Here is a 24,382-nt window from a genome sequence, read left to right as displayed (position 1 = left end):
TTATCCAAGTTCTTACTTTTTAACTTAAGAGAACACAGGTCTTGATCATATAGGCCCCTGCAGATATTTGTCTAATCTAACCCTACAAACCTCCAGTTACCTCCTTAAGCAGTTCATTCCAAGGACTTCTTTACTCTTACTCTATGGACTATATCTCTCAGTTCAAACCTAATTCTTTCTACTTGCAATTTATGCCAATTACCTTTTTCTCCTAAACAATTCTAGCACATCTCACTTCCAAAAAAAAAAACCAAAAAACCAAACCCCTTTTATTCTTTCTTCTCTAAAAAACTCTGCTTCTTTCCTCAAAGGACACATTCTCCAGACTTCCACTCATTTCTGATTTTTTCCTCCAGCTGGTCTGTATTTTTTCTTGATGAGAGGTGTTCAAACAAAATACTGAGGCATAAAGTGTTCAAAACAGAAAAATTACGCACACAGTAACTCTTTATTATAAGCAAATATCCCACAGAAAAAAAATACACACAGAGACACAAAATCTTGGCCTCTTCTTCCCCCTCATTTATTTTGATAGCAAGAGGCTTTTGAGCCCACAAACACAGAACATGGAGCACCCTTAGAGGATAACACTAGTATTCATAGCAGCACTGACAAGTTGTGTGAAGACTGTAACACCAACTGAAACCAACTCAGAAAAAAGTCAAATAGCACAGATGTTTCTCTCTCTGATCAGGTACTTAACAGACTCTTTCGAACAAAAGTAATCAACTATGTTAATGGGTACTTTCCATTTTTGACTTGAGGAAATAGATTCCAGTTAAGAACTCTTACTCATGTCAACAAAAATTGAGGTATTAAATATGCTTGAATGTTTTTAATCTTCCTGTTTTTACACTGAAAGAGGGGTTGTTTGTTTTGGGGTGGGTTTTTTTTTTGAATGGGCCTTTTTTTGCATCTTACTTTAAAAATTTTCCTTTAAACAATACTCCCTCATCCACATTTAACACCAATTATATAGCTACAAGAGCTACTTTTCCAATAGATTCAGTTCTCCTTAAAGAAATCTACTAGATCACCTGAAATATGACAATACCTTAAAAGTCAAACTCATTTGTCAGTTAATAAAAAAGGCAAATAAGGGGGAAAACTATACTGTTGTTTCAGAGACTTCAAGCACAAAAGTGAAGTACATCCTAAAATGAGTAGAAATGCATGAATATAGCAGATAAAAATGAACAGGTGGGATTTGAGCACTGATGTGAAGAAGAAAAAAAGATTTTTAATGAGTTTTAATTGAGAAGCTGTTAGAAGTGAAATAAAGAGTAGGTGGAACTGACAAATAATATAGTTGGAGCAGCCTGAAGGAGAAAGAAATTAGGTCATGAGGATAGGTGGGAATAGAATTGGAATACTTCAAAAATGAGAAGTTTGATTTTTATGTAGGAGAAGAACAAAAATGAAGGGGGAGCTGAAGTTGGCAGCATATTATCAGGGCAACAAGATAGACGTTGCTGACATGGAATCATTCCATACATACTAGATAAAAGAGGATCGTGAGAAAGGCCACCAAAAAAAGCAAGTTTCCATTTATAAGGTAACAGGAAATTATACAGTGTGAACAATAGCTTTGCCAGGAAAGGCAAGACTGAAACAAAGTTTAAGTCATGAAATTGATTCTAGGATTAAATAAGGCAGATTTTCAGAAAGGTCCAACTTTTCAGTGCATTATAAAATATTCTGATGAAGACAAGAAGATTTCAAAATGCCTTCCAAATGATATATTTATGAAATGACAATCCTCAGTATATTTTCTAATTTAGAGGGAAGATCAATAATCAAGAGGAGTAAAATATGGATTTATGAATATGAACAAAGACAACTTGCACTGAATTCTGCTCACAAGAACCTTCTGTTTATATGCAAGTTTCATAATTAAGTTAAAGAAAAATTAATTTGGCAGCTACTGAAGTACATATAGAGTAAAAACAAAAAACAAATATACCTGAATTCTTCACTAAAAGCAAAGCAGTAATAGCAAAAATCCACTATATTTATTCTTACTCTTTTTTATGAATTATAGGATACACATTTTTCACTTAGAATCATTCAAGCAAAAGCTGACAAACCCCAAAATTTTGATTACCTTGCAAACAGTTTGCAAATTTGCTACTCTATGTAACCGAAATCTGGATCCCCAAACCCCATACATTTGGTAAACGCTGAAAGAAGGTGGAACAGCATGGGATTAGATGATGTCTGTCTTTCACTCACTGCATACAATAATGGTTTTCACACATATTATAAAGAAGTCTGTGCAAAATCTCTCAAAGGACCCACACTTCGACTTTGGTACAATCCTGTTGGTTGTGTAAAATGGCTAGCCAAACCGACTTTTTCTTTTTAATACAACAAAAAATTCTGCACTTAAAAACATGTCTTCATTCTATGCCATACAGTTTCTACACAGGCCCTACATTACTGTCATATTAACAAAGAATCATTAAAAAAAAAAAACAGTCACAAAAATAACCCTTAACTGTGCATCCAAATCTGAGTGTAGAAATATGCGCAAAGAGATGATTCTACCCTCGTGTAGTGAATATACAAGTGAGCCACCATGACATATCTAAATTTGATGTACAAATGCTTAAAGCTGAATAAAAGAGTGGAGAAAAATTATTGCTTCAGTTCAGTAGTTTTTCTCCCACACAGATGACAAAGCCAACTAAATGCTGCACAGTGGAGGTATTCTTGTAAATATAAACATCTTCCACATGTACTGTGCTGTCTGAAAACTGACATCTTTGAGAACATGCAAGAAAATCAAATTTGAGATGTTGTCACAATTCTAAGGCAATGCAACTCCTTACTCCGTATTAGTAATTTACAAATTTGTAGATTAGTATCTACTGCCATATTTGATATAATCAAATGAAAAAAAAAAATCAACATTATAAACACATAAAAATTATGTATTGCCTGGCATTTACTTCAAGTGCCAAGGCAATATGCAGGGCACTTTGATTATGAAATACTTAGGCTTAACAAAACACTAGAAAGCTAATGACCAAAACTAAAAGGACAAGAATCTCACTTTGAGGTTGACAATTATTAGTAAAAAGTCAGGGGGAACTGTTTGTTAGAAAAGTCTTTCCAATCATCTTTATATTAAATAAGATAATTTTTAAAATTATATGAAATGTGAAAATATATGAGCATAGTAGCAGTAGCTTGAGGCCACACAAAACCATGGCACTCATGACTGAAACCTGAGATCCTCTAGCAAAAGGAAGTTCTAATTCCTAATAAACCACCAGGATTGCAAATCCTTTTTCAAATTACTTTCAAACTACCATACTGTTTATAGGCAGACAACAAAAAGACAACCCGTACTGAAATAAAGCACCCAAAACATTCAAAATAATCTGCAATTGCTTCCAGACAAGATGCAAACACGAATTTATGCTTATTTATTACTGAAAGTGTCTATTTTATACCACAATCTGAAGTGATTTTATGTAAGTTGTAACAAAAAGGACTGAAATCCAAGAAACAGATATCACCTATGTACCCAAGGAACTGAAAACTCCCTTAATTTGAAAGTAATTTTTCCCATCATTCTGCAAGAACAAACCAAAGTCGTCAACAGATTTCCCTGGAGTACTCACAAACCGCAGGCCAGAATTATGGAATTATATTTTGCCTTGAACTTCACAAAGTCAGCGTGAACAACAGATTTTATCAAAGAACAAACCCCTACCTACAATGTGTTCCTAAGCGCACGTTGCAGGAGTGTCTTGTGGACACTGGAGAGGAAGAGGGGAATATAATACCTCAGTCACACTCATTTGAGGGCCTAGCCTGCAAACCTAGCTTACAGGTAAGCTCCAACAGCAATCTAGGTTACAGGACAGGAAAGAACCTGAAACCCAGGCAGGTTACCTTCCCTGTGCTTCCATCTCCCTATAAATCTGAACAGAAACAACCTTAAAATTTCCCAGTTTTCCATTTCATTTACAACCCTGCAATTTCATTAAATACTTCTTTAATCCACAGAAGTGCTTCAAATTCAAAATATTTCAAATACTTGCCTTTTAACAGAAAGGCCATACTTGCATGAACAAATTTAAATAAAACTGTAACTGTCAACAAAACCTGCCACCATTCAGGGCATATTAAAAAAAATACAGTCTTCTGCACTGAGGTTGTTTTTTTTTTAATATACTAAGGAAGGGATCATATTCTTTCTGGCAGCACAGTAATAGCTGCAGAAGTCAACAGAGTACATTTATTCTACGATTCTATGATTTTTAATAACAAAAGTTAACTTGTAAGGCATGAAAATAATCCAATTCAAAAGAATGGATAGTAGAGTCCATAAAACGACATCAAGCTCATCAGGAATATTTTCTTTTCCTTTGGAAGCTATAGATCTGCATTCTTCAGAAGTGCTTGTATTTTAAAACACATCTCTTATGGAACTGCAGCAAAGGGTTCTTGTCTGAAGATAGCCACTAGGCCAATGACCTCATGAATTTAGGATTTATGAAGTTTTAGTTCATTTGTATGGAAACAGCAAAAAGACTCCAATACAGATTTAACTGATCTTGTTTAGGACTTACCAACATTACTCTGTATTGGATTAATATAACAAACAGATCCTATGAATTACATGAAGCTATTGTTAATTTGGATGAAAATGCAGAGTTGACTATTTCCACACTACTAATGTCATTCTCACTCAGTCATCCTCATTTGTTCACACTATCCCTCATCATAAACCCCGATTTTATTACAAAATACTCTCAATAGCTCTATTGACTCCTAAACACCACCTCCTCTACTCCTTTGCTTTTCTGAATCCTGAAAAGAGCTTCTACCCACCCACAACATTCGACACAGTATCCTAATTTAGTCTAGCTGATCATCTCCCATCATTTAGTATTGCCCACTCCTTATCTACTGTACACGCCACCTTTCTGTGCTGTCCAATACATCACACTCAGATTTCTTTGAAGCTTTCAGGGTCCTCTATCCTTTCATTTCTATTTTCATTGTCAAATTTCACCATCTCCACACTGAATTTCTACACCTTTTACGTTAATTTTTCTATTGTATAATATCTCTTTTTGTTCTTAGAGTTAAGACAGCTAATAACTAAACACCAAACATGTTTCAATAGGATTCTTTTTGGTTTAAGTCCACTGTTTATGAATCAGTATCCACTATGCTGTCAACTGCAACCCTGCTCAGTTCACAGCTGTCAGGAAAGTAATATCTAAAGTATCAAGAAATCTATTGTTGCAGTAAATAAAAGCACAAACCCAAGCAGTACTGCGTTCCTGGAGTCATTTGAGAGCGTTCTAGAGGCAATCTACAACTCATGCTCAGAAACTTCTTCTTGGAGACTTGGTAGGCATGTTATCTTTTACCTACCATGAACTACCTGTTTCAGGATGTCTGCTAAACATCCTGCAGGTGTTTACTCTGCAGGCAATTTATGGATTGGAACAAGAGCTAGTAACCAGACACTTGGGACCACATAAAACTAAAGAAAAAAAAAAAATCTTCAACTCAGTTACAATCAGTTTAAAGACCATTTTCTGTTTTTAAACAGAATTGCTCCCACTTACAGTGATCCTCACCCTTCTAACATTATTCTAAGAAGAAACTCAAATGGAGTTACCTAGTATTCTCCTTAAATGTTGCATTACAGGTTAAAAAAAAAAAAAAAAGAACTAAAATATTAGCACCAAAGGAAGGTCATAATTTCATGCATGGTCTAAGCAATACTGCTGCTAAAAGAAGCCAACCTATTCTTCCCCTTCTCCTGTGTTATTTGTTTCTAGGACCACATTCTCCTTGCGAATTCTTCTGCTGGAAAGCAATTTTCTCCAATCCTTAGGCTCACACATGCAGCCAGGCACTTCATCCTGCCATAGAATGGCACTACAATAAAAATACTTTGTGAGGCCTTGTCTTTTTTTAATAATGTAATATACAAACCATTGTTTTTGTACATGTTCTCACTTACTCTTAATGCTTCAAAAAGGAGAAAGATTAGTTCAACCAATTGTCCTTTGCACCTTATTAGAAGGTTCTACTCAAAATTAAATATTAACAGTGAAGTTTTCTGCTTATTGATAAAAATTGATACTTAAATCCACTTTTTTGAAACCTTTCCAGAAAGTGTTGGAATTTCCTCATTATATATTTTAATCTTTTAAAATTATATTCTGAATTTAATGGAAAACTTCTTATCAAGGAGTGTACTTTACATTCTAGGTTTTGACAAGAAATCATTAATATTAATTATATTTTAAAAATTATTATCTCCAAATCAAGGAACCTTAGATGACTGGGTTGCCAGAAATATCTATTACAATATTAATAATTTAAAAAAAAAAAAGCGAGGCTGATCTGAAAGATCTCTAAGTAGCTATTGCACGATCTTTGCAAAGATCTTAGTTTTTTTATATAGCTGTTCAGATGAAAAATAAAGCTAAAATGAGAAAAGAATATTAAAAGCTAAGAATGTTATTTAGTGAATACATTATCTCAATTTTCTGTATGCAGTTGCTGCACATTTGAAAGGGACTATGTCTAACACTAGTATAGTAATTGTTTTAAATCATTATTGGGGGGGATCATGTTTGGCTTTTCAGTAAAGCAAAAAGAACAAGAATATTGAAAAAATGCCTTCTTTCTTATGAACATCTTTATTCGTATACTCATAACAAGACATCCCACTGAGCTGTGTGTATGCACACATACACACAGTACACAGAAGCCAGGTAAGGTGCAAATGAGGCATGCATTCTTATACAAATGAAACTGCAATGCATAGTGCTTCTAAAGTAAATTAATATTCTGTGGGCGTGTAGGATATATATGAGGATATAACAAAAACAAAACAAACAAAAAAAAGAGAACAGATAATAATCCTCAATATCTGTAATGGTAACACCAGCCTCTGGCCTATGACATAGTAAAGTCCCTTTAATGCACACCTGCCCCAGTCAGGTTGAAAGCAGAAAAAAAAACTATATGGCCAGGTAGCTACCATCCTTAACATTAAAGAAAAGAAAAAGCCTTCTTCCAAGGCTAAGACAAGACATTGTAAACTCAGGGGGGTTTTTTCCATCATCATAATTAGTACCCTGAAAAGAAAAAGAAAGAAAAAGAATGAAGAGATTTATTTAGAACAACTGCAAATGACTCATTTAACCTGCATATCCACTAGGATAGATAACTTCTAGGCAGATAACTCTAAATGCAGTTTCCATGAGAACAGAGTCACATCATGATATTTTTAATGTCTTCTCTTAGGAAGTAATCTACATTTAAAATATGGAAACTAGCATTAAGAAGCTAAACCAAAGTTAAACGTAGGTTCATACCCCAGTGGAATACTTTTATTCTATAATAAAATAAAGCCATTCTATAACAGTACCAAGAAGACAATATCCACGCTATTACTAATTGTGCTACATTCATCAAATTCTGGAACAGCGCTTTACTCTTCCCAGTAAGAAGCAATATTAAAAAAAGTATTCAAGTAATTACTTAAACCCTATCCTATCAAGCAAGCTCCAGAAAACATTCTGACTATACAACTCAAACATCCAGCAAGGAAAAGAACACCCACAGATGTTGAAATGTGCTACACTGAGCCACAAGACCCAAAGGTCAAATCTGAAATAATCCTTGCTATGAACACTAAAGCAATCCCAAATACCAACTAAATATAAAAGGTCCTTTAGAGAAAATAGTATTTTTACTATTCAGAAGTGGCGCTTGATGCAAAAGAGGGAGTAACAGTGATAGTCAATGCCCATCCCGCTCTCTCCCAGGAATTGGGAGGTTTTCAATTCACCAAAGAGCACCTGGCTGTGGGTTTTGTAAGGCTGGTATCACTTGGGATATGTGGGGGTTTTTGTTTGTAACTGGAAGAGAGTAACCACGTAACCACACCTGTCTGCTCCTGACTGTGTTAATCACAGGGTTCTGATCTGTATTGTATAAACTAATATCCAACTACTTACCTACAAGTAAGAATCAAGAAGGAATTTTCCTGCTGTAGTAAGTGAGACTTTTTATAGTAGTGACAGAACAGTGCCAGAAATCTGAAGAATAACTTTGTAAAACTATCATGAGTTCTGGTAGGTCAGATATCCAGATGAAAAATGGCACGTAGAAAGCCTATTCTGAATGCTATGGGCTAACCCTCAGAGTACAATGAGACAACAATAGGCCAAGGGCCTTCAAGAAAACAAAAAAAAAACCCAAACAAACAAAACACCAATGGGAAAGACACTGAGGTACTGTTAGCTTTGAAAGGGGTAGGCAAATACACTGGGTCCATGAACAGCAGCAATCCCCAACATGATCCCCGATTGAACCAGGAGATATTTTGATAAACCCTAGTTATAAATGAGGGAGAACGAATCACATGCTAAGCAGACAGTTTGGGGGTGGGGGAATTCTCCATATGAGTCTGTCTGGGATATTTTTTGGTTTTCTTTACAAACAGGCATTTAAAGCCCTCCATTTCAAAGCCCATTTCAATGCTGTCCTTTAGCAGCACATTCAAGGCAAATGGCTTCTGATCAGAAGAAAATCCCCCTAGCAAAGGTTTTCTATCTTGTAAGCAGAGCACAAGTGCACCAGTAACACATTCTGAAGCAAACAGAAAAAAGGACATGCGTTGTCTGCTGCTGCTGCTACTGGAAGAACTTGAAATAATGGGTTAGTAAAAATGCCATTACTAAAGAACTGCTGCTAGTAGAAAGTTACGTGTGATCTTTTTGTCCAAAACAGTTGTATTTCTAATAGACACAAATAGGAAGAATTAAATAAGTAAATTAACAGCAGAAATATAATAGTACTATCTACGGGAATATCTATGAGAACCATAAGGGCTCATTTCTCATTTGTTCTTACCTTCTTCTGCCTCATCATCTTGGGATGACACAGGCCCTCCTCCACTTGTTGGGCTGACCAATTCTTCCTCTCTTGCAGATTCTCTTTGTAGACTGACAACTTCATAAATTGCGTCCCCAGCACTTGTGTGGTTTTTTCCTTCAGACTGAAACAAAATAAGTGTATTTATCAGGCCCCCACTGTTGATAAAATACAGTTCCAATAGTATGCCAAACTCAAACACATACAAACGAATCTCCTATCAAGGCTAAACAATAGTTTGGGCAAGACTCCCTCTTTGCAGTGGTACACACAGACTGGCAGTAATTGACAGCTCTGTTTCTCTTTAAGTTTTATAGGTAGAACATACAAATAAAACTGCATTATTTCAAAGCTGCCTCTTAGCAACCATTTTAAGTATTGTTCAGAACAATGATAAAAAAATCTTCCCAATTTAAATAGCTATAATGAGATGAGGTCAAAGAGAAACCACAGCAAAAGAAAAGAGGAAAGAACAAGCAAGAAAAATATTGGAGTAACTGACATCACAGAAATAGGAATTGAATGCCTGAGGAGGAAAAAAAAAATTAATGGTAAGAGTTTTTAGTAGGTAAAGACAAGACTAAAGAAACAAAACCCTATGCTTTTTGAAAGCCATAAATTGTAAAAAGCTCTTTGTAGTGTTTTAGGCATTACAAAACCAGAAAAATTAATCTTTCTTCCACTGAGTATAATTCGTAATATACTCCTTTCAATGGGGAAATGTATTGGCTGTACCTAGCTATAAAATTTGTGTTTGTAGCCTAAGTTTTATTTACTTCTGACTTTTATATATGTGTGTGTGTGTCTGTGTGTGCGCACATGCACAACTCATGAATATCTGTCAATCTAACAGTTACATTAACTTGAAAATTTGAGTGTGGTATCTGTAACCATATGTTTTTGAGGTCAGACTATTTTCAGTGGAAATAATTTTGTTCTGTAAAAGCAGCTTTTCTTCCAAATCTGTCTCACCAGGAATTTGGCAACTTCCAAGGCAAACTACCTCAAAGGTTGGAGGACAAGGGGAAGTTTTTTTTTTCCTTTTTACTTCAAGCTTCAAAAGTTCAGAGTTTAATCTAAGTCTTTCATGTTCAATGGACTTTCACATGAAAAAGAAGTTAGTTACCTATACTTTAAGCACTGGATACAAGGTTACAAGCTTTAAAATAAAAGGAGTATTAGTTTCTCCTCTGAGTTACAGGTCTGAACACAATTATTATTCAGTGACATGCAGTGATTAATATATTTGCAAAGAATTGTATAAAATTGCAAAATAATGATTGTATTAAATGAACCAGCCCAAAATGTTGCGCTATTTTGTTCTTTGTGCATCTTGCCTAATCAGTTAAAATAAAGTTATTTTTTGAACATATTAAAAACATCAAATTACCCATGAAAAAGAAAAAGAACACAATTTCAGTTAAATAATATTCAATTTGTTTAAAAAACAAAATTCTGATAAAGGTGGAAGACCCCGTAACACCTTCACTGGAGATACACATGAACTGCTAACCAGCACTTGCAGTTTCAACAAGATGGTGAAATTATGCAGATGGGTAATTCAAATAGGGACTGCTTGGACTGACACAATATAAACAATTTTATACTGAGAAAACTTTCCTACTGTATTTTAGATTATCATTCAATTCTGCTTCCTTTAAAGCTGATATTCCCTGGAAGCAGTAGCTCCAATTATCAGCAAGTTTTGCTGACAGAACTTCTCATGAGGTCAGCTTAATGAACTTTTGGGTGTAGGCATAAATACTCTGCATTTTATAACATTTAGCAGGATGATATTAGAGCCATTATCCCTGTTTAATTCTCACAGAACACCATTATCAAGTAATTACAAAGTACTTGGTTAAATCAGTCAAGTATCGATGCCACTAATATTATTAACCATCACTATCTATAGCTTTCATTTTTGAGGGAGTAAGGCATGAGATAGTATGGATTTTGTTGTATGTTACAAGAATTTCAAGTCTTCAGCAATTTGCATGTGTTCTCTAAAGACCCACCTCTATAAAATGCAAATAATTTGGTTATTTGTTTTTTCTCAAGCACGAATTTGCTATCTACAGGAATCCACCTTGCTATGGGTTTGTGTGGCATGGGTTTTTTTGGTAGCAGGGAGGGGCCGCAGGGGTGGCTCCTGTGAGAAGCTGCTGGAAGCTTCCCCGGCTCCCAGGCGGACCCGCCTCTGGCCCAGGCCGACCCCGTCAGTGACAGCGGTAGCGCCTCTGGGAGAGCAGATTTGAGAAGGGGAGCCTGCAGTGAGGAGGGGGACTGGAATGCGAGAGGAACCCCTCTGCAGATACCGAGGTCCATGAGGAAGGAGGTGCGCCTGAGGAGGTGGATGCCCCCCCCGCAGCCCGTGGGGAGACGGCAGGCTGTGTCCCCCCGGCCCATGGAGGGGAGCGGGGGAGCGGAGGCCCCCCAAGATGGCCGTGACTCCATGGGAGAGCCCGCGCTGGAGCAGGCTGTGACTGAAGATCGGCCCGTGGAAAGGACCCACGCCGGGGAAGTTCGGGAAGAGCTGAAGCCCACGGAAAAGGACTCACACTGGAGAAGTTTGTGAAGGACTGTCTCCTGTGGGAGGGACCCCGCGGCGGAGCAGGGGCCGAGTGAGGAGTCCTCCTCCCCCTGAGGAGGAAGGAGCGGCACAGACAAGGTGTGGGGAGCTGACCCCGACCCCCATCCCCTGTTCCCCTGCGAGGAGGGAGAGAGAACCGGGAGTGGGGTTGAGGCGGGAAGGAGGGAGGAGTGGGGGAAGGTGTTCTCAGGTTTGGTTTTGCTTCCCAATATCCTTGTTTTGTTTTGACTTGTAGTAAATTAAATTGGTTTGGTTTCTTCCCCAAGTTGCGCCTGGCTTTTGCCAGTGACCATAAGTGGTGAGTGATCCCTCCCAGTCCTTATCTCGACCCATGAGCCCGCCTTTATATTTTCTCCTCATCCCACTGTGGCCGGGGCGGGGGGGCGGGGGGATGAGCAAGCGGCTGCGTAGTGCTTTGTTACCGGCTGGGCTTAAACCATGACACACCTTTACAAGGATCATGTTCTAACAATGAAAATGTGCATGAGTAACACAGTGAGATAGACAGACAGACAGATAAAACAATCCTAAATCACACAGCAACCTGCATTTATGTCATTCCTCATATCTGACTGCGCCTCACCAATCTTGGTTCAGACTATTAAATCTAGCTGAATCCTTCCTCAGAAGAGTTCTGATTTTTCTCTGCCAATACAGACAGGTCCCATTTACCCCTTGCAGGAAAATGCCATTTCATTGCTTGCTGCCTTTTGGAACATCAGTAATGGATGCTTCCTTACTGGAATGGGCACCTTGCTGAGACAGCCCAAGTCTAAAGTTTCTTGCCAAGCGCTCTGCATGCTAGAACTTAGAACTGGGCAGACTGCATACATGAATTTCTCACCCACAGTCAAACACACTACATTCGTACAATGACCGATGGCATCATTGTCATGATTTTACATCAGCAGGAAATTATACTGAAGGATTCATTGTCCTGCACAGAGAACCTATCTTGGAGCCTGAGGCTTTTGATATTAATCCACTGCTACGTTCCCTAGAATCTACTTATGCTCAACTGCTTTCCCAAAAAGTTCACAAATGGCTGATCCCAATGCCATCTGCAAAGTTATTTTCCAAGGAGGAAGAACGCCCCGAGGTACAGTGTCTTTCAGAGGTATCGGCAGGAACAGCTATTGCAATACAAACTGTCCAGCTGATGATTGGCTAAATAAAGACTTGCTAGAGATCAACCAGAGAGATCCTGTCATTCATAATCAGGACCTAATCTTGTAGAAAGATTAAAAAGATTAAAAGCATTCCTTTCCCAAAAATCTGCAGAACAGCTCCTCAGAATTTTACAGCAGGAAGAAATGCATGCACGTGCTTCTTCAGGGAAGGGAGGCACATGTATGTTTGTCACATTGTAAGGGGTGAGAAAGGAAAAAAGAAAGCATCCATATTACTCAATTAAAAATGGTACAGTTGTAAGTGATTTAAAAGGAAAGCTTAACTACTTATAGAGAAGTATCAAACAGCTGAGTATGTAATATTTCAAATGTCTTTTCTTTAAATTTCAAATGTAGATATTCTCAACATTTGCACATAAGAGTTGGTTTTCTCAGTTTTTCTTAAGTTCTAAGTTGCTATGCTAATCTCTAGAAGAAATACAGAAACAGAATTGCATGAGATTTATTTACTCGCTAAGTATTAAACACAGTGGCACTTTTGCCATGTAATATCAACATAGCTTGTTTTTTCAGACCTATTACTGTACCCCACAGGAAGATGACAACTCAAATATTCACATTAAGCTCAGTAAAATTAAATTACTGCTCTTTGGTTTCATTACCCAAAGATGATGGATGTTCCAATGCAAATGGTACAGTTAGCCTCTGCTGTTCACTTTTTGAACCAACACCACAACATAAGTCTTTGGAGAAAGCAGGTTAACAGTTGCTGCAGGAGGATGCAGCTGAGCATCATCCTACATGATAATGGGCAGACATACATACTTTATGTACCTCACCCAACGCCAAAAACAGAAGAGACTTTAGCATTCTAATCAATAGGTAACTATTCAACAAACATTACCAGATGAGATGGATATATCATCTCTCAGTGCTTGAGGAAGAAATAAATGCATATTAATCACACAAGCACAGGACTGGGAAAGCTAACATAGAGGTAATACACAACTATGCATTCAGCTTCATCTTAGCCACTTCCCGCCCTCTACAGAATCAAGCGGTGTTTGTACAACTTGACTTAAAAGCCAAACTCCAAGGGACTGACAAACTGAAATACTTGAGAAGAGTGTTTGCTAAAAATGGTTATTTCTTTACTGCTATTTGAACATTTCATAAGGTTACAATCACCAGCAAGAAATCACACGAACAATGCTAATTTAATAAATCATTGCAACAATAATGCCTTTAGCTTCACAATTCATAAAGTCCTGAGGCAGTGAAGGACAAGAACTTAGCTCTTTTTATACCCTCATCAGCAACCACGAGGGTGAAAATGCAGCAACTTCTCCATGCAGCAGAACTTACTCTTGCAGATAATCTTCTTCCAAACTTTTCTTTTTGAAAACATCGAGAAACCTACCTTCTCAGATACTTTGAAAAAACAATAGTAATAGCCTAACTCTTTTAAACCTCTGGATTAGGTTCCTTTTCCTTTAATGGATTATATTCTTACAGCCACCTACCTTCACATTATGAACCTCAATAGCCAGAATCTCCCTTTGTTACATATTAGTTGATTTTACAGTGAACAATTAAAGAGTCATTTCCCAATTTTACCAGTCAAATGGACTTGCTTTAGATGTCTGCACACAGGTCAGATTGTATGAAATTACAGAGAATTCAATAGGCAGGTTCAAAATTGTTTAAGCCCACAAAGCCAATGACTTATGACTCATTACAATTCAGTTTACAAAGGCATTGAACATTTATATATGCTACTTAACCATTATGCGTTTAACCACCTCAGAAATAAATAGTTAAAAGAAACAAACTACTGAGGTGCAGGTGCCATGCTAACTTTTATAAAGGCCAAATTAAGACAGACAAAACAAATGCTCCCAGCATCACGTTTTCTTTAAAAAAAAAAAAAAAACAAAAACAAAACCAAACATGCATTACCTGTTTTAGCTTCATGTAAAAAGTTTCTGTGAAGGTTTTTCTGCTGAAGTACCAGAAGCGTTCATTGGCAGGATACACGCGCACAACAGTCTCCAGCAAAAAACGGACTGGCTCTACTACTTCAGTAACAACCATATCCACTGCCACAGTCATGAATACACGCTTATCTAAAACACAAAAATAAGTCACATACAGAAAAATTAGTCAAAGTTCAAATTTCTCAAAACAATAAATGACAGAAGTAAACTGTTGTTCAAACTGGAAACTCTTTCTATATAATTATTTATTCTATTGTACCCATTTTGTTTATCTGAGTTCTACACCCTACACGTCCGCTGCATGGAATGAGAGTATGCATTAAACAGCGTACCAAGCAACTCTGATTAACTTTTTAGTACAAAGACAGTATGTCATTGTTTTAAAGACAGGAGCAAAACGTCACACAAAGAAAACAGCATTAAGATATGTGATCTCCATTCATACAAAAGGAACATGCACAGGATAAGGTCACATTTTAAAGTGTAAACTTATTGCTGAGGGAATGTATGCATGTATTAGCAAATCAGTGTCAAGGATCTCCTACAGCATTGTTTGTCCTAAATCTTCTCATAACACTAAGGAACACTTCAGATCATTTTTTATGTCCATGCTCATACTCTGTCAGTTAAAAGGACTCAAAACATTTTACCCCTCCCTGTTCCACTCTCCGGGTCAGACAGTCCTCACAGCAGCAAAACATATTTTTAAAGCAAAGCATGGATCAGTAATCTTAAACTGTAATAGCTCCATCTTCCTGATACTGAAGCATAACTCCAACTTTTCCAAGTAGAGGAGAATGCAGGATCAACTGACCAGAGGATGAGACTGAAATAGCGCAAGTGTATCTTGCAGGTTTACAGTGCAAGAAAAGGTTTGCTGCTTCTGGAAACATTCATCACAGAGAGAGGTAGTAACCATCGCGTTGCATCACAACTGATATCTTTCTTGCAGGAAGCACAGATTTTTAAAATAACATTTAGAATCAGACATTATGCATCCCTAGGTTCCCTTGCCTTATCAGACCAAAGAGCCAAGTGGGCATTTAAAAAACAAAACAAAACAAAACACAAAAACCCCCCATACCACAAAACCAAACCACACCACACACACATGAAGTCATATCGTAAAACGGAAACTTTGTCAAGCTCCAAAGCAAAAGTTTTGCCTACATTTTACTACAAATAATGTGGTTTGAAAATCCATTAGCAAAAACAGTGACACTGGCTGTACATACTTGGATGTGCCTTTAAGCAACTGATGTGAGCTCTGCCTTGTGACAGGAAGCAAACTCCAGTTTTGCATTCAAACCTTTTACATCACATCAGAGAACACAAACTCTAGCAACGAGAAACTGTGCTATATTATCAAGCGCTTCAGTGCATCACTTCCAGCTGCCCCAAGATGAAGGGGATGTAACGCTATTTCTAATCAACTCACCTCAGAACTAAAAGAGAGAATAGCAATGCCTACTATTTATACTGCTTTGCTGAGTACAGAAGGGGGAAAACAACTTATGCATGCTTAGGACCAGAAAGTCCCAATAACCAGGAAACAGGCACTTAAGCCCCAATTTAATATCTCCAAATAAGCAACACACAGTTCTAGGAACAATTATTCACATTTCTATGTTGCATATGTTTATACAGAAAAGTTCCTAGCCACAGACTCTTGGAACATAATGGTATATGTACTGAGACAGATGCACCATGATTCGCAGGAGAAAACACATGCACCAAACCCACATCAGGTAAAACAAACTTACAAATTAGACTAAATTACCTTTCGGAGTTTCCTCATTAAGTACTAGAAACATGGGTGCGTTAGGATTCCACATTCCAGTAATTACATAAGCCTTCCCATCAGAACTCTTTCCCATGGATTCCTAAAAATAAAAACATACAGGATTCTATCAGAGTCATGGTTTGAGATCAAAGAAATTAAGTGGGGGGGAGGGGAGAATAGTTCTAGGAACTTCAGAATAAGACTGTGTTTGCTCTAGAGAACACAGTCTAAATAAAGAATATGAAATAATGGATTGAGAAAGGCTATAGGGAAATGGGAGAGAAAGAAGAAACATTAGAAGAGAAACATTATACAAGAAACCAAAGACAAGATAGTTTATCAACATATTTTTTTAATGCTTATTACAAGCATGCAAGCATGGTGAGAGGTCTGCCACTCTACTTTCTGAGCAGCTGAGATGATTGTTAGGAGAGGATGAGTTACAAAAGACTTCATAAAATTAAACTAGCCCCACAGCATACACAGAAATGATCCACAAAAACAAACAAACGAACAAGCAAAAACATCTTAACAGAGTAAGACCTTAACAACTTCAACCCAAAGGTCAGTCCAATTTTTTTCCCAATCCATAATTACACCTCTGCCAGATTTTTCCCTGAGTTGCTCAGGCATGGACTTACATTTGTAAGTATGTCAATGAACTGGAATTCCAGTCCGTAGGAACTTGAGAATTAAAGAGACACATTTCAGGATACTACGCAAATAAAGTCAAAACAGCCACATATGATAAAGTTAATACTAACAGCAATACCTCTATATCTGCTTAAAATAATCTCATGCTATACATCTGTTACTTCTACAAATATTTCTTATAGACCTACTAGGAATAATCAGAGTACATGACCTGCACGTACAAGCTATTACTAGAATGAGGCAAGTACATGTTTCCTGAAGTTTTCTGGGACAGTTCCTATGGATCCAACAGGCCTGTATGGTAGCCTCTTTATAGATGACAGGAGACTGACATTCCTACTCTGCAATCCAATTTGTGGTAGAGCAATAAGAGTGACCAAGTTCTCCAGATTTAAACAGGGAGAAAGGGGGTTGAAAGGAAAACACAAATTCCTACGTATATCCTATAGCCCAGAAATGAACTAATAAGTCATTACATCCAGCAGTTAAATGTACTTGGAACATAAATGTAAACGGAATTACAGGTGGACTAAAGACAGGAATTCAAGTATATAGTCCATACAGCCAAAAGGCGTCATGCAGATTAATAGAAGCCAATTCGTTAGGCTCTATAACTGACTGTAATTTATTCAATTTTCTAATCAAATAATAAAAATGGAAAAGTGGAACTAATGTCAGCAAATAAAACCAGAAAAAATGAGCTAGAAGATACAAACAGGCAAATAAAAGAGTCTGACACGAGAACTAAATACTGATAGCTAGAATCATCAACCTGAGTAAAGAAATGGACTAGGCAAAACTGGGATAACTGTATAGACAAAAAATGTCTGATTGGTTTAACTCAAGCACTTCTTGACTTGGAAAATGGTTGTATTCTTATCCACAGTGTGAAAGTAAATTGATATTATCACAGAAAGTATCATACTATTTTGTAGTTCTCTTAAAAGCAAGTCATAAGAAAAGATTGTAGAAGACAAGTGAATACTTAAAACTCTGAGCAAGAATTTAAATTCACATGAAGCAAATAAAGGCAAAGTTTTCAGTGCCTTGGAAAAATAAGACCACTTCAACACCACCCAAATATAAAAATAATTATTTGCTCTAAATTTTTAGGCAAGATGCTTAACACAATACAGAAAGCTTAGGTTTTTTTAACAACCAGTTGTCAGCTGACCTAATCGGTGCTTCACCAGTTGAACAAAATACAGATGCCACATATTTTGACATTAATTGAAATGTTTTGTCCATTGTATGTAACAAGTTTGTTTCTAGTTTGAAGATATAAACCCCAGAATTTAAGAAACAACAAACAAACAAAACCAAACAGATGAGAGGTTTGATTTGTTGGATTTTGTTTGCTTTTTTTTAAATCACCTCTATCTTACTAAACTTAAAGTTATTAGAGCTAAGTATTACCATGTCTAGCAAATGCATGTCACTGTTCTTCACATTTCGTCCAGGGCTTAGTAGCATCCCAAAGCATCTGTGAAGTTCATTTAAAAAAAAAAAAAAAGAAAAGAAAAAAAAAAAAGAAAAGAAAAAAGATAAGTAGATATTAGCTTTTCAAAATACAACACTATTTTCTTGAACATAATGGCACAGCCACCTACTGCTTCTAATTTAAAGAAAACCTTTCTTAGCAATTTTTGTTAGTGTTATGGCAACGCTCAGGAGACATCAAAATATATATTGTAGAAATGACAATGAAATTATTTTCCAGAATGAAGATGACAGAAATTAGTGTCTGACCTGCGAACAATCCATTATTCTTAAAGACAACTTAGAATATCGAGCTTAAAGATACCAACAATCCCTACACATTAGTGATGGAGATTGACAAGAAGAAATTCACCCTCTCCCCAGTCCGCTTTAAAAATTGTTTTCATACAATCACACGAAAAGTTACAAATTCACCCATTCTATCACCCATAATGTCACTGGTGTAAAACAGCATGTAGTATCATGGGCTCTTAAAAAAACCAAACAGTTTGCTCAATTTTTAGACTTTCATTCTTTAATTTTTTTTAAACTTAATTTCTATATTATACAGGGCCTTGAATTCCAGAATTTTCATCGAATCACTTAACAAGAAAATGTTCTTGATATTTTTTAAGAGAAAAAAAAAAAAAGAAATTCTTAAAACATTCATACTTTCAAACTTGCTGAATATTGAAGGCACAAATCCAGGTCTGAAGTTTCTGCAAATCATCTTTATCTTTCTCTCCTTCGAACATACTCCATTATGAATAAAAAAATACCCAACAGAACTATGTATTTGTAACATAAGCCACAAGCCGTTTTCCACAGACTTTTAAAATTGTTAGATGTCAAATGAAGAAAAAAAAAAACAAAAAAAACCCAAAACAACCAACCACCCTTGAAAGCTACTGCATCATGAAATGTTACAGAAAACGGGTCATATTTCAGAGGGTTTTGTTTTGAGAATTTTTATTGTGTACAGCTCAATTCTCTGATAATCAGACATACCACTTTTTATTGCTGACTCTCAGAACAATGTAAACCAGAAGCAGTCTCTACAGGCAATCTGACCCAAAGCTCTACTCAAAAGAGGACCAACTTGAATTAGGTTGCCCAGGGCTTTGTTAAGTCAAGCTCTGAGCATCTCCAAGGACAGAGAATTAATGATCTCTTTTGGCAACCTGTTCCAATGCGCAACACCCTTTGTATTGACAACAACTGGCCTAATTCAACAGTGGCATTTCCAGTGAAATTGGAACTTGTGTCCATTGACTCTAATCCTACCACTTTACACCTCCAAGAAGAGTCTGGCTCCATCTCCCCCATACCCTTCCACCAGCTATTTGAATGCACCAGGAGGAGCCCCCCATTCCCCTCCTTAACTCTGAACAAATGTCTGTCATCTGGGCAACCCACTTATCCAAACGAAAATCTAGATTTTTCAGCAAACATAAATTGTAAGAGATTATTTGAACATTCACAGGTTAGCAATGAAGATAGACTAGTTTCACAGCTTTCAGGCAAGCACACTCTATCATGAACAGATATATAATAGCAACTATCATTTCAATAATGCTATTAACCATAAAAGTCTTAAGATATGCAATTACTACACCATCTAGTAAGTTTGCCCCTATTATGTTTGGGTATATGATTTTCATTTTCCGCCTCATTAGACTTAAACAGTAACTTACATTCACAATTGTATTTTTCCTTCTCCGTACTCTTTGCTACTAGAATCTTAAATATCAAAGTGGGAAATAAAACAGTAGACAACAATTTTGATTCATCCATACAACATAACGCAGTGCCACGTAAAGCAACCAAGGTAGCTAGGATGCTAGGACTTATATTTAACCATACAAGCAGGTTTCTCTGCAAGACTAATTAGACCAGGCAGAATGTTACAGTAGACCAACTTAGTGCTTTTTGTTCCTGGGGTAGAAATAGCTGTGAGGGCTATAATTTATAATAGTAGAGCGGTCACTAGCTTCTGGTACATCTGCTAAAGAAAACTGTAAGGCTAAGATTCAGAGGCAGGCAAAATATCTGTGCTTTTCAAAGACAACAGCTCACAGATCCTAGATCTTGCTGTGCATCTCTCAGATGTACACAAGCTCTGATGTGTGCCAGCCAAAATTTTTGGGAAGTATGCTTCCAAAGAGTGGGCGTCTGGAACAAGTAACCCCTGCCTCTCACAGAAGCAGATACTTATGATGACTGGCAGCATCCTGCTACTAGAAGAATCAGGGCTTCTCTTCCCACTAAGTTCAAAGAACAAAATGAGTTCAGATGAGTTCAGGACCCTCATTTGCAGAGGAGCTAGATTTTACACAAACAGTTGTCAACACATTCAGCCTCCAATTTGAGGAGGCTGAACCACACACACAGGATTCAAAATGACCTGCACAGGCCGTGGGCCCCAGTCTTGCCACTTCTGACACGGGTTTTCTGCACTTACAGCTGGCTACCAAGTGGCTATGTGCAAGTGCACTACTCTGTTTAAATTCAGCTGGTTTCTAGACCTGCAGAAGAAGACCTGAAATTATTGTTCACTAATATATATTTCCATTTATATAAATACAAATGGTACCCATGGATAAGGCTGATGGTATTAAGTTAACATGATAACATGATCTTTAAGAGTTTCCAGTACTACTGAGCAACCAACCAATATTCTGTAAATCAGTTCTAAGGACACCATCTAGACTTTAACCTAAACTATACCTACATAACTTGGTATTAACTCTGCTGTACAACTGGTAGCATACTGTATTTAAACACTACTCTATTAGGAACAGAGTCAATCCTCTCATTTGTCAGAATGAAAGACTATTTCACTCTTCAGAACAACTTTCTTAAAGACCCCAATCATTAACCAGAATTTTCTTCTGGAATTCTGTAAACAACTGAGACTTGATATCCCATGTTGAGGATTTCTTGGCTGGGCGAAGGCATGTGAGCAATCCAGCCGTTATGTGGGAACGAAGCATAAGTTTACAAAATACTGGAGCAGACAAGGACGCTGTATCCTTGTACGCTGGGAAAAAGGAAGATAAGAAGAGCCTGACAAACAACACCTGGATGCTGAAGAATGAGATCAGTAACTGCTGAACACCTCGTGAAGGAGTTTGCGCAGCCAATAGAGAATAAGATAGTGTCGCGTGAAACGGGGTATTGTACCAGTTAGAGTATTGTATAAGTAAAAATGGCATCCCTTATAATAGCACCGACCAGGCCATTGTAGAACGAGCACATCGAACTTTAAAGACCTTACTCGATCGGCTTAGGGAGGGGGAGCAGGAGGAGCCCTCCTGGTTACAAGATAACACACCTGCTCTCCGTACACAGCTTCTTCTGTTGACTGCGTTAACTTCATTAAATCAGACAGTTCGAGGGGATCTGGAAGAGACGGCGGCGCAACGACACTTTACGAACACGGAAGAGAAAGGTCCCTACCCGTTGGTCCGCATGCGTGACTTTCAGACACGCCAATGGGAAGGGCCGTTTGAGCTGCGTTGTCTCGGGCGAGGGTATGCCTGTGTACAGACACCTGAAGGGCTACTGAAATGGGTTCCTAGTCGTATGATTCGTCCTGCCCTAACCTCGTAGTGTTTGAGTGTTTTTCCTTACAGATCGCTGTCATCCTTTCCTGGCTTGTGACACCTTGGGTATCCACTACAAATTTCTGGCAGTGGATGCAAAGCCAACTGGGGGACCCTGATGTGTATCTGGATGACGTCCCTCTCGGAGTCCATCAATACGTGCCTTTATGGGATCCGGCTGTCAGAGCTCGCAGCCAGGAATCCAGGTGCCTCAGACATTAAGCCTTAACATCAGCGCACCAACGATAAACTTTATAGAGTAATAGAAGTAATTCTTTCCAAGCCTTAACTTTCAATCTACCTCTTGTGTGAATTTCTGTAAAGGAGCTTTTTGTTCTGCAGGGTAAATGGGACATTTACGGGTGTTTAAGATAGTGTTTCAACTTAGTTGTAGAGATATGTTTATACTCATAGTACTTTACATAGTTATTTCTTGGTGTGGAATTGTTCATAACAATAGAAGCCAACTCGTCATAGGGAGGGGAGAGATGTAGGGTTCGGCGTTCGGAAGATCTCGCGATGTCACGGAAAGTTAGAGGGTTAGTCGCAGCCTTATGATGTGTCTGTAATCCCGCCTACCCTTGTTAGTATAAAAGGAATTGACTGCGCAATAAAAGGCGGAAGTTGGCGCTCACACTGTGTGTGTTATCTGTCTCTTTCCCTGGTCCGGGCCGACCAGTGATCTAATCGCAGCACCTTGATATGTGGCGAACGCTACAATCCCACACTGTGGGACTGAATCTATGTAGTGCCACACATGACTCAAACCTGGCAGACAAGAATGAACATAATTTTTTTACCTGCTTTGACCTAGATAAAAACAGGCAAAACCCAGGTCAATCAGGCCACAAAAGGTAGGAAGGGCAAAAGTAACTCAACTGAGAGTAACCTACTCTATCAACCTAAACCAGCCATAGGCCCTATCTGTACACCAGGAGGTGGCAAGTTTCTCCAAATGATACCAGGTTTACTCTTCTGAGACCATGAAGAAAGATTCTTGAACTCTTTAGACCAGAGACCAAATTTATTTAGGAACAACATTTTTTTCATTATAATTTCCACTTAGAAATACTTTTGAAGACACATTACATTGCTTAGAAGCTCACTGTCTGAGCTTCTAGCTATTGATCTTTTATACTGGTTATTATGCAGGGTAAGTACATAAAATTACTTACAAGCCTGTGTGTCATGTCAATTAAATAATTTTTTAATCAGCAAAGCTTGGGGTGGTAAAAATAACATCCTAACTGAATAGCTTAAACAACATCAAAATAAAAGCTGATTTCTAAGAAAGGTAGCTTTACTTTGGGGGGGGAACGACACCAACAATCAAATGGTATTCAGAAATGCTTAAAAACTTCATCATTCATTGAATTCTGAAGCCAAAATTATTTAAATTAAAAATATATTGAAAATAGGGCGGGGGTTTTTTAAGCCAGTGAGTAGCAAAAGCACAATTTTATAACACAACAGAATGATGATAAAAAATTCTGCTATACATTCCTTGTCTAAAATTTTAGTTTCATTTTTTAAATAAGAGCTTGAAAGCAAGTCAAGAGATCAATCTTAGGTTTTGGGAGGGTGGTGGGGCTTTTTTCTTGCTTCGCCTGTTATCTTGAATTCCCTTTTCACTAAAATTGAATTCTCCTATTGTTACTCTTTTGATAAGATTGCCATCTGGTGGCGTTTGCTATTCTTAAAAATTGAGCTATTGAGAAGGAATTTCCTAATTTCAACTAATACAATACCTACTAGTACTGCAGTAACAAGAGTCTACTGCTAATGAACACAGTAACTAACAGTTATTCTTCACATGCATGGTCCACCTATTGTGCAAATGCTTCGCACAAAAGGTCAGATTATACTGTCCAAAAGGGATCCCCCTCATTTAATTTCCAGGAAATAAAACTCAAATCATGAACCATTCCCAAGCTCTTCACCATCACTTGAAGATAAACATTAGAATCATATTATCAACAAAACTACAAAGGAATCCTAGCTTAGAGTTAGGGAGTCTTGAAGACTCCACCAGAAGATTGCTGCTTCTAACCAGCAGGTTGAATCCAAACTTGTAGTGTCCCAGTACATTGATCTAACAGATTAATATGCTCCAAGGTCTAACATAGCTCAGTTACTTTTACTAAACAGTGAGATGCTGGTAATGCAGGATTACAATAAATGCATGTGTTTGCACTACTTAAAAAAAACAGAAAGCA

General features: G+C 37.4%; 1 protein-coding gene across 9 annotated transcripts in view; it reads right to left on the bottom strand.

Moving 5' to 3' along the window:
- Positions 1-24,382, bottom strand: part of RABGAP1L (RAB GTPase activating protein 1 like) — a 268,383-nt gene that overhangs the window by 211,262 nt on the left and 32,739 nt on the right. For all 9 annotated transcript variants that reach the window (XM_069789632.1, XM_069789624.1, XM_069789623.1 and 6 more), the window contains 4 exons: positions 18,499-18,565; positions 16,426-16,528; positions 14,608-14,774; positions 8,905-9,049 (listed from right to left, as the gene is read on the bottom strand). In XM_069789632.1, the coding sequence (XP_069645733.1) occupies positions 8,905-9,049; positions 14,608-14,774; positions 16,426-16,528; positions 18,499-18,565 (482 nt within the window). The remainder of the gene's footprint in view (positions 1-8,904; positions 9,050-14,607; positions 14,775-16,425; positions 16,529-18,498; positions 18,566-24,382) is intronic.

Source organism: Haliaeetus albicilla, chromosome 8 (genome assembly GCF_947461875.1).
Source record: "Haliaeetus albicilla chromosome 8, bHalAlb1.1, whole genome shotgun sequence".
Classification (NCBI taxonomy): Eukaryota; Metazoa; Chordata; class Aves; order Accipitriformes; family Accipitridae; genus Haliaeetus; species Haliaeetus albicilla.
Note: the sequence above shows the minus strand (reverse complement) of the source record. Positions and strands in the feature narration are given on the sequence as shown.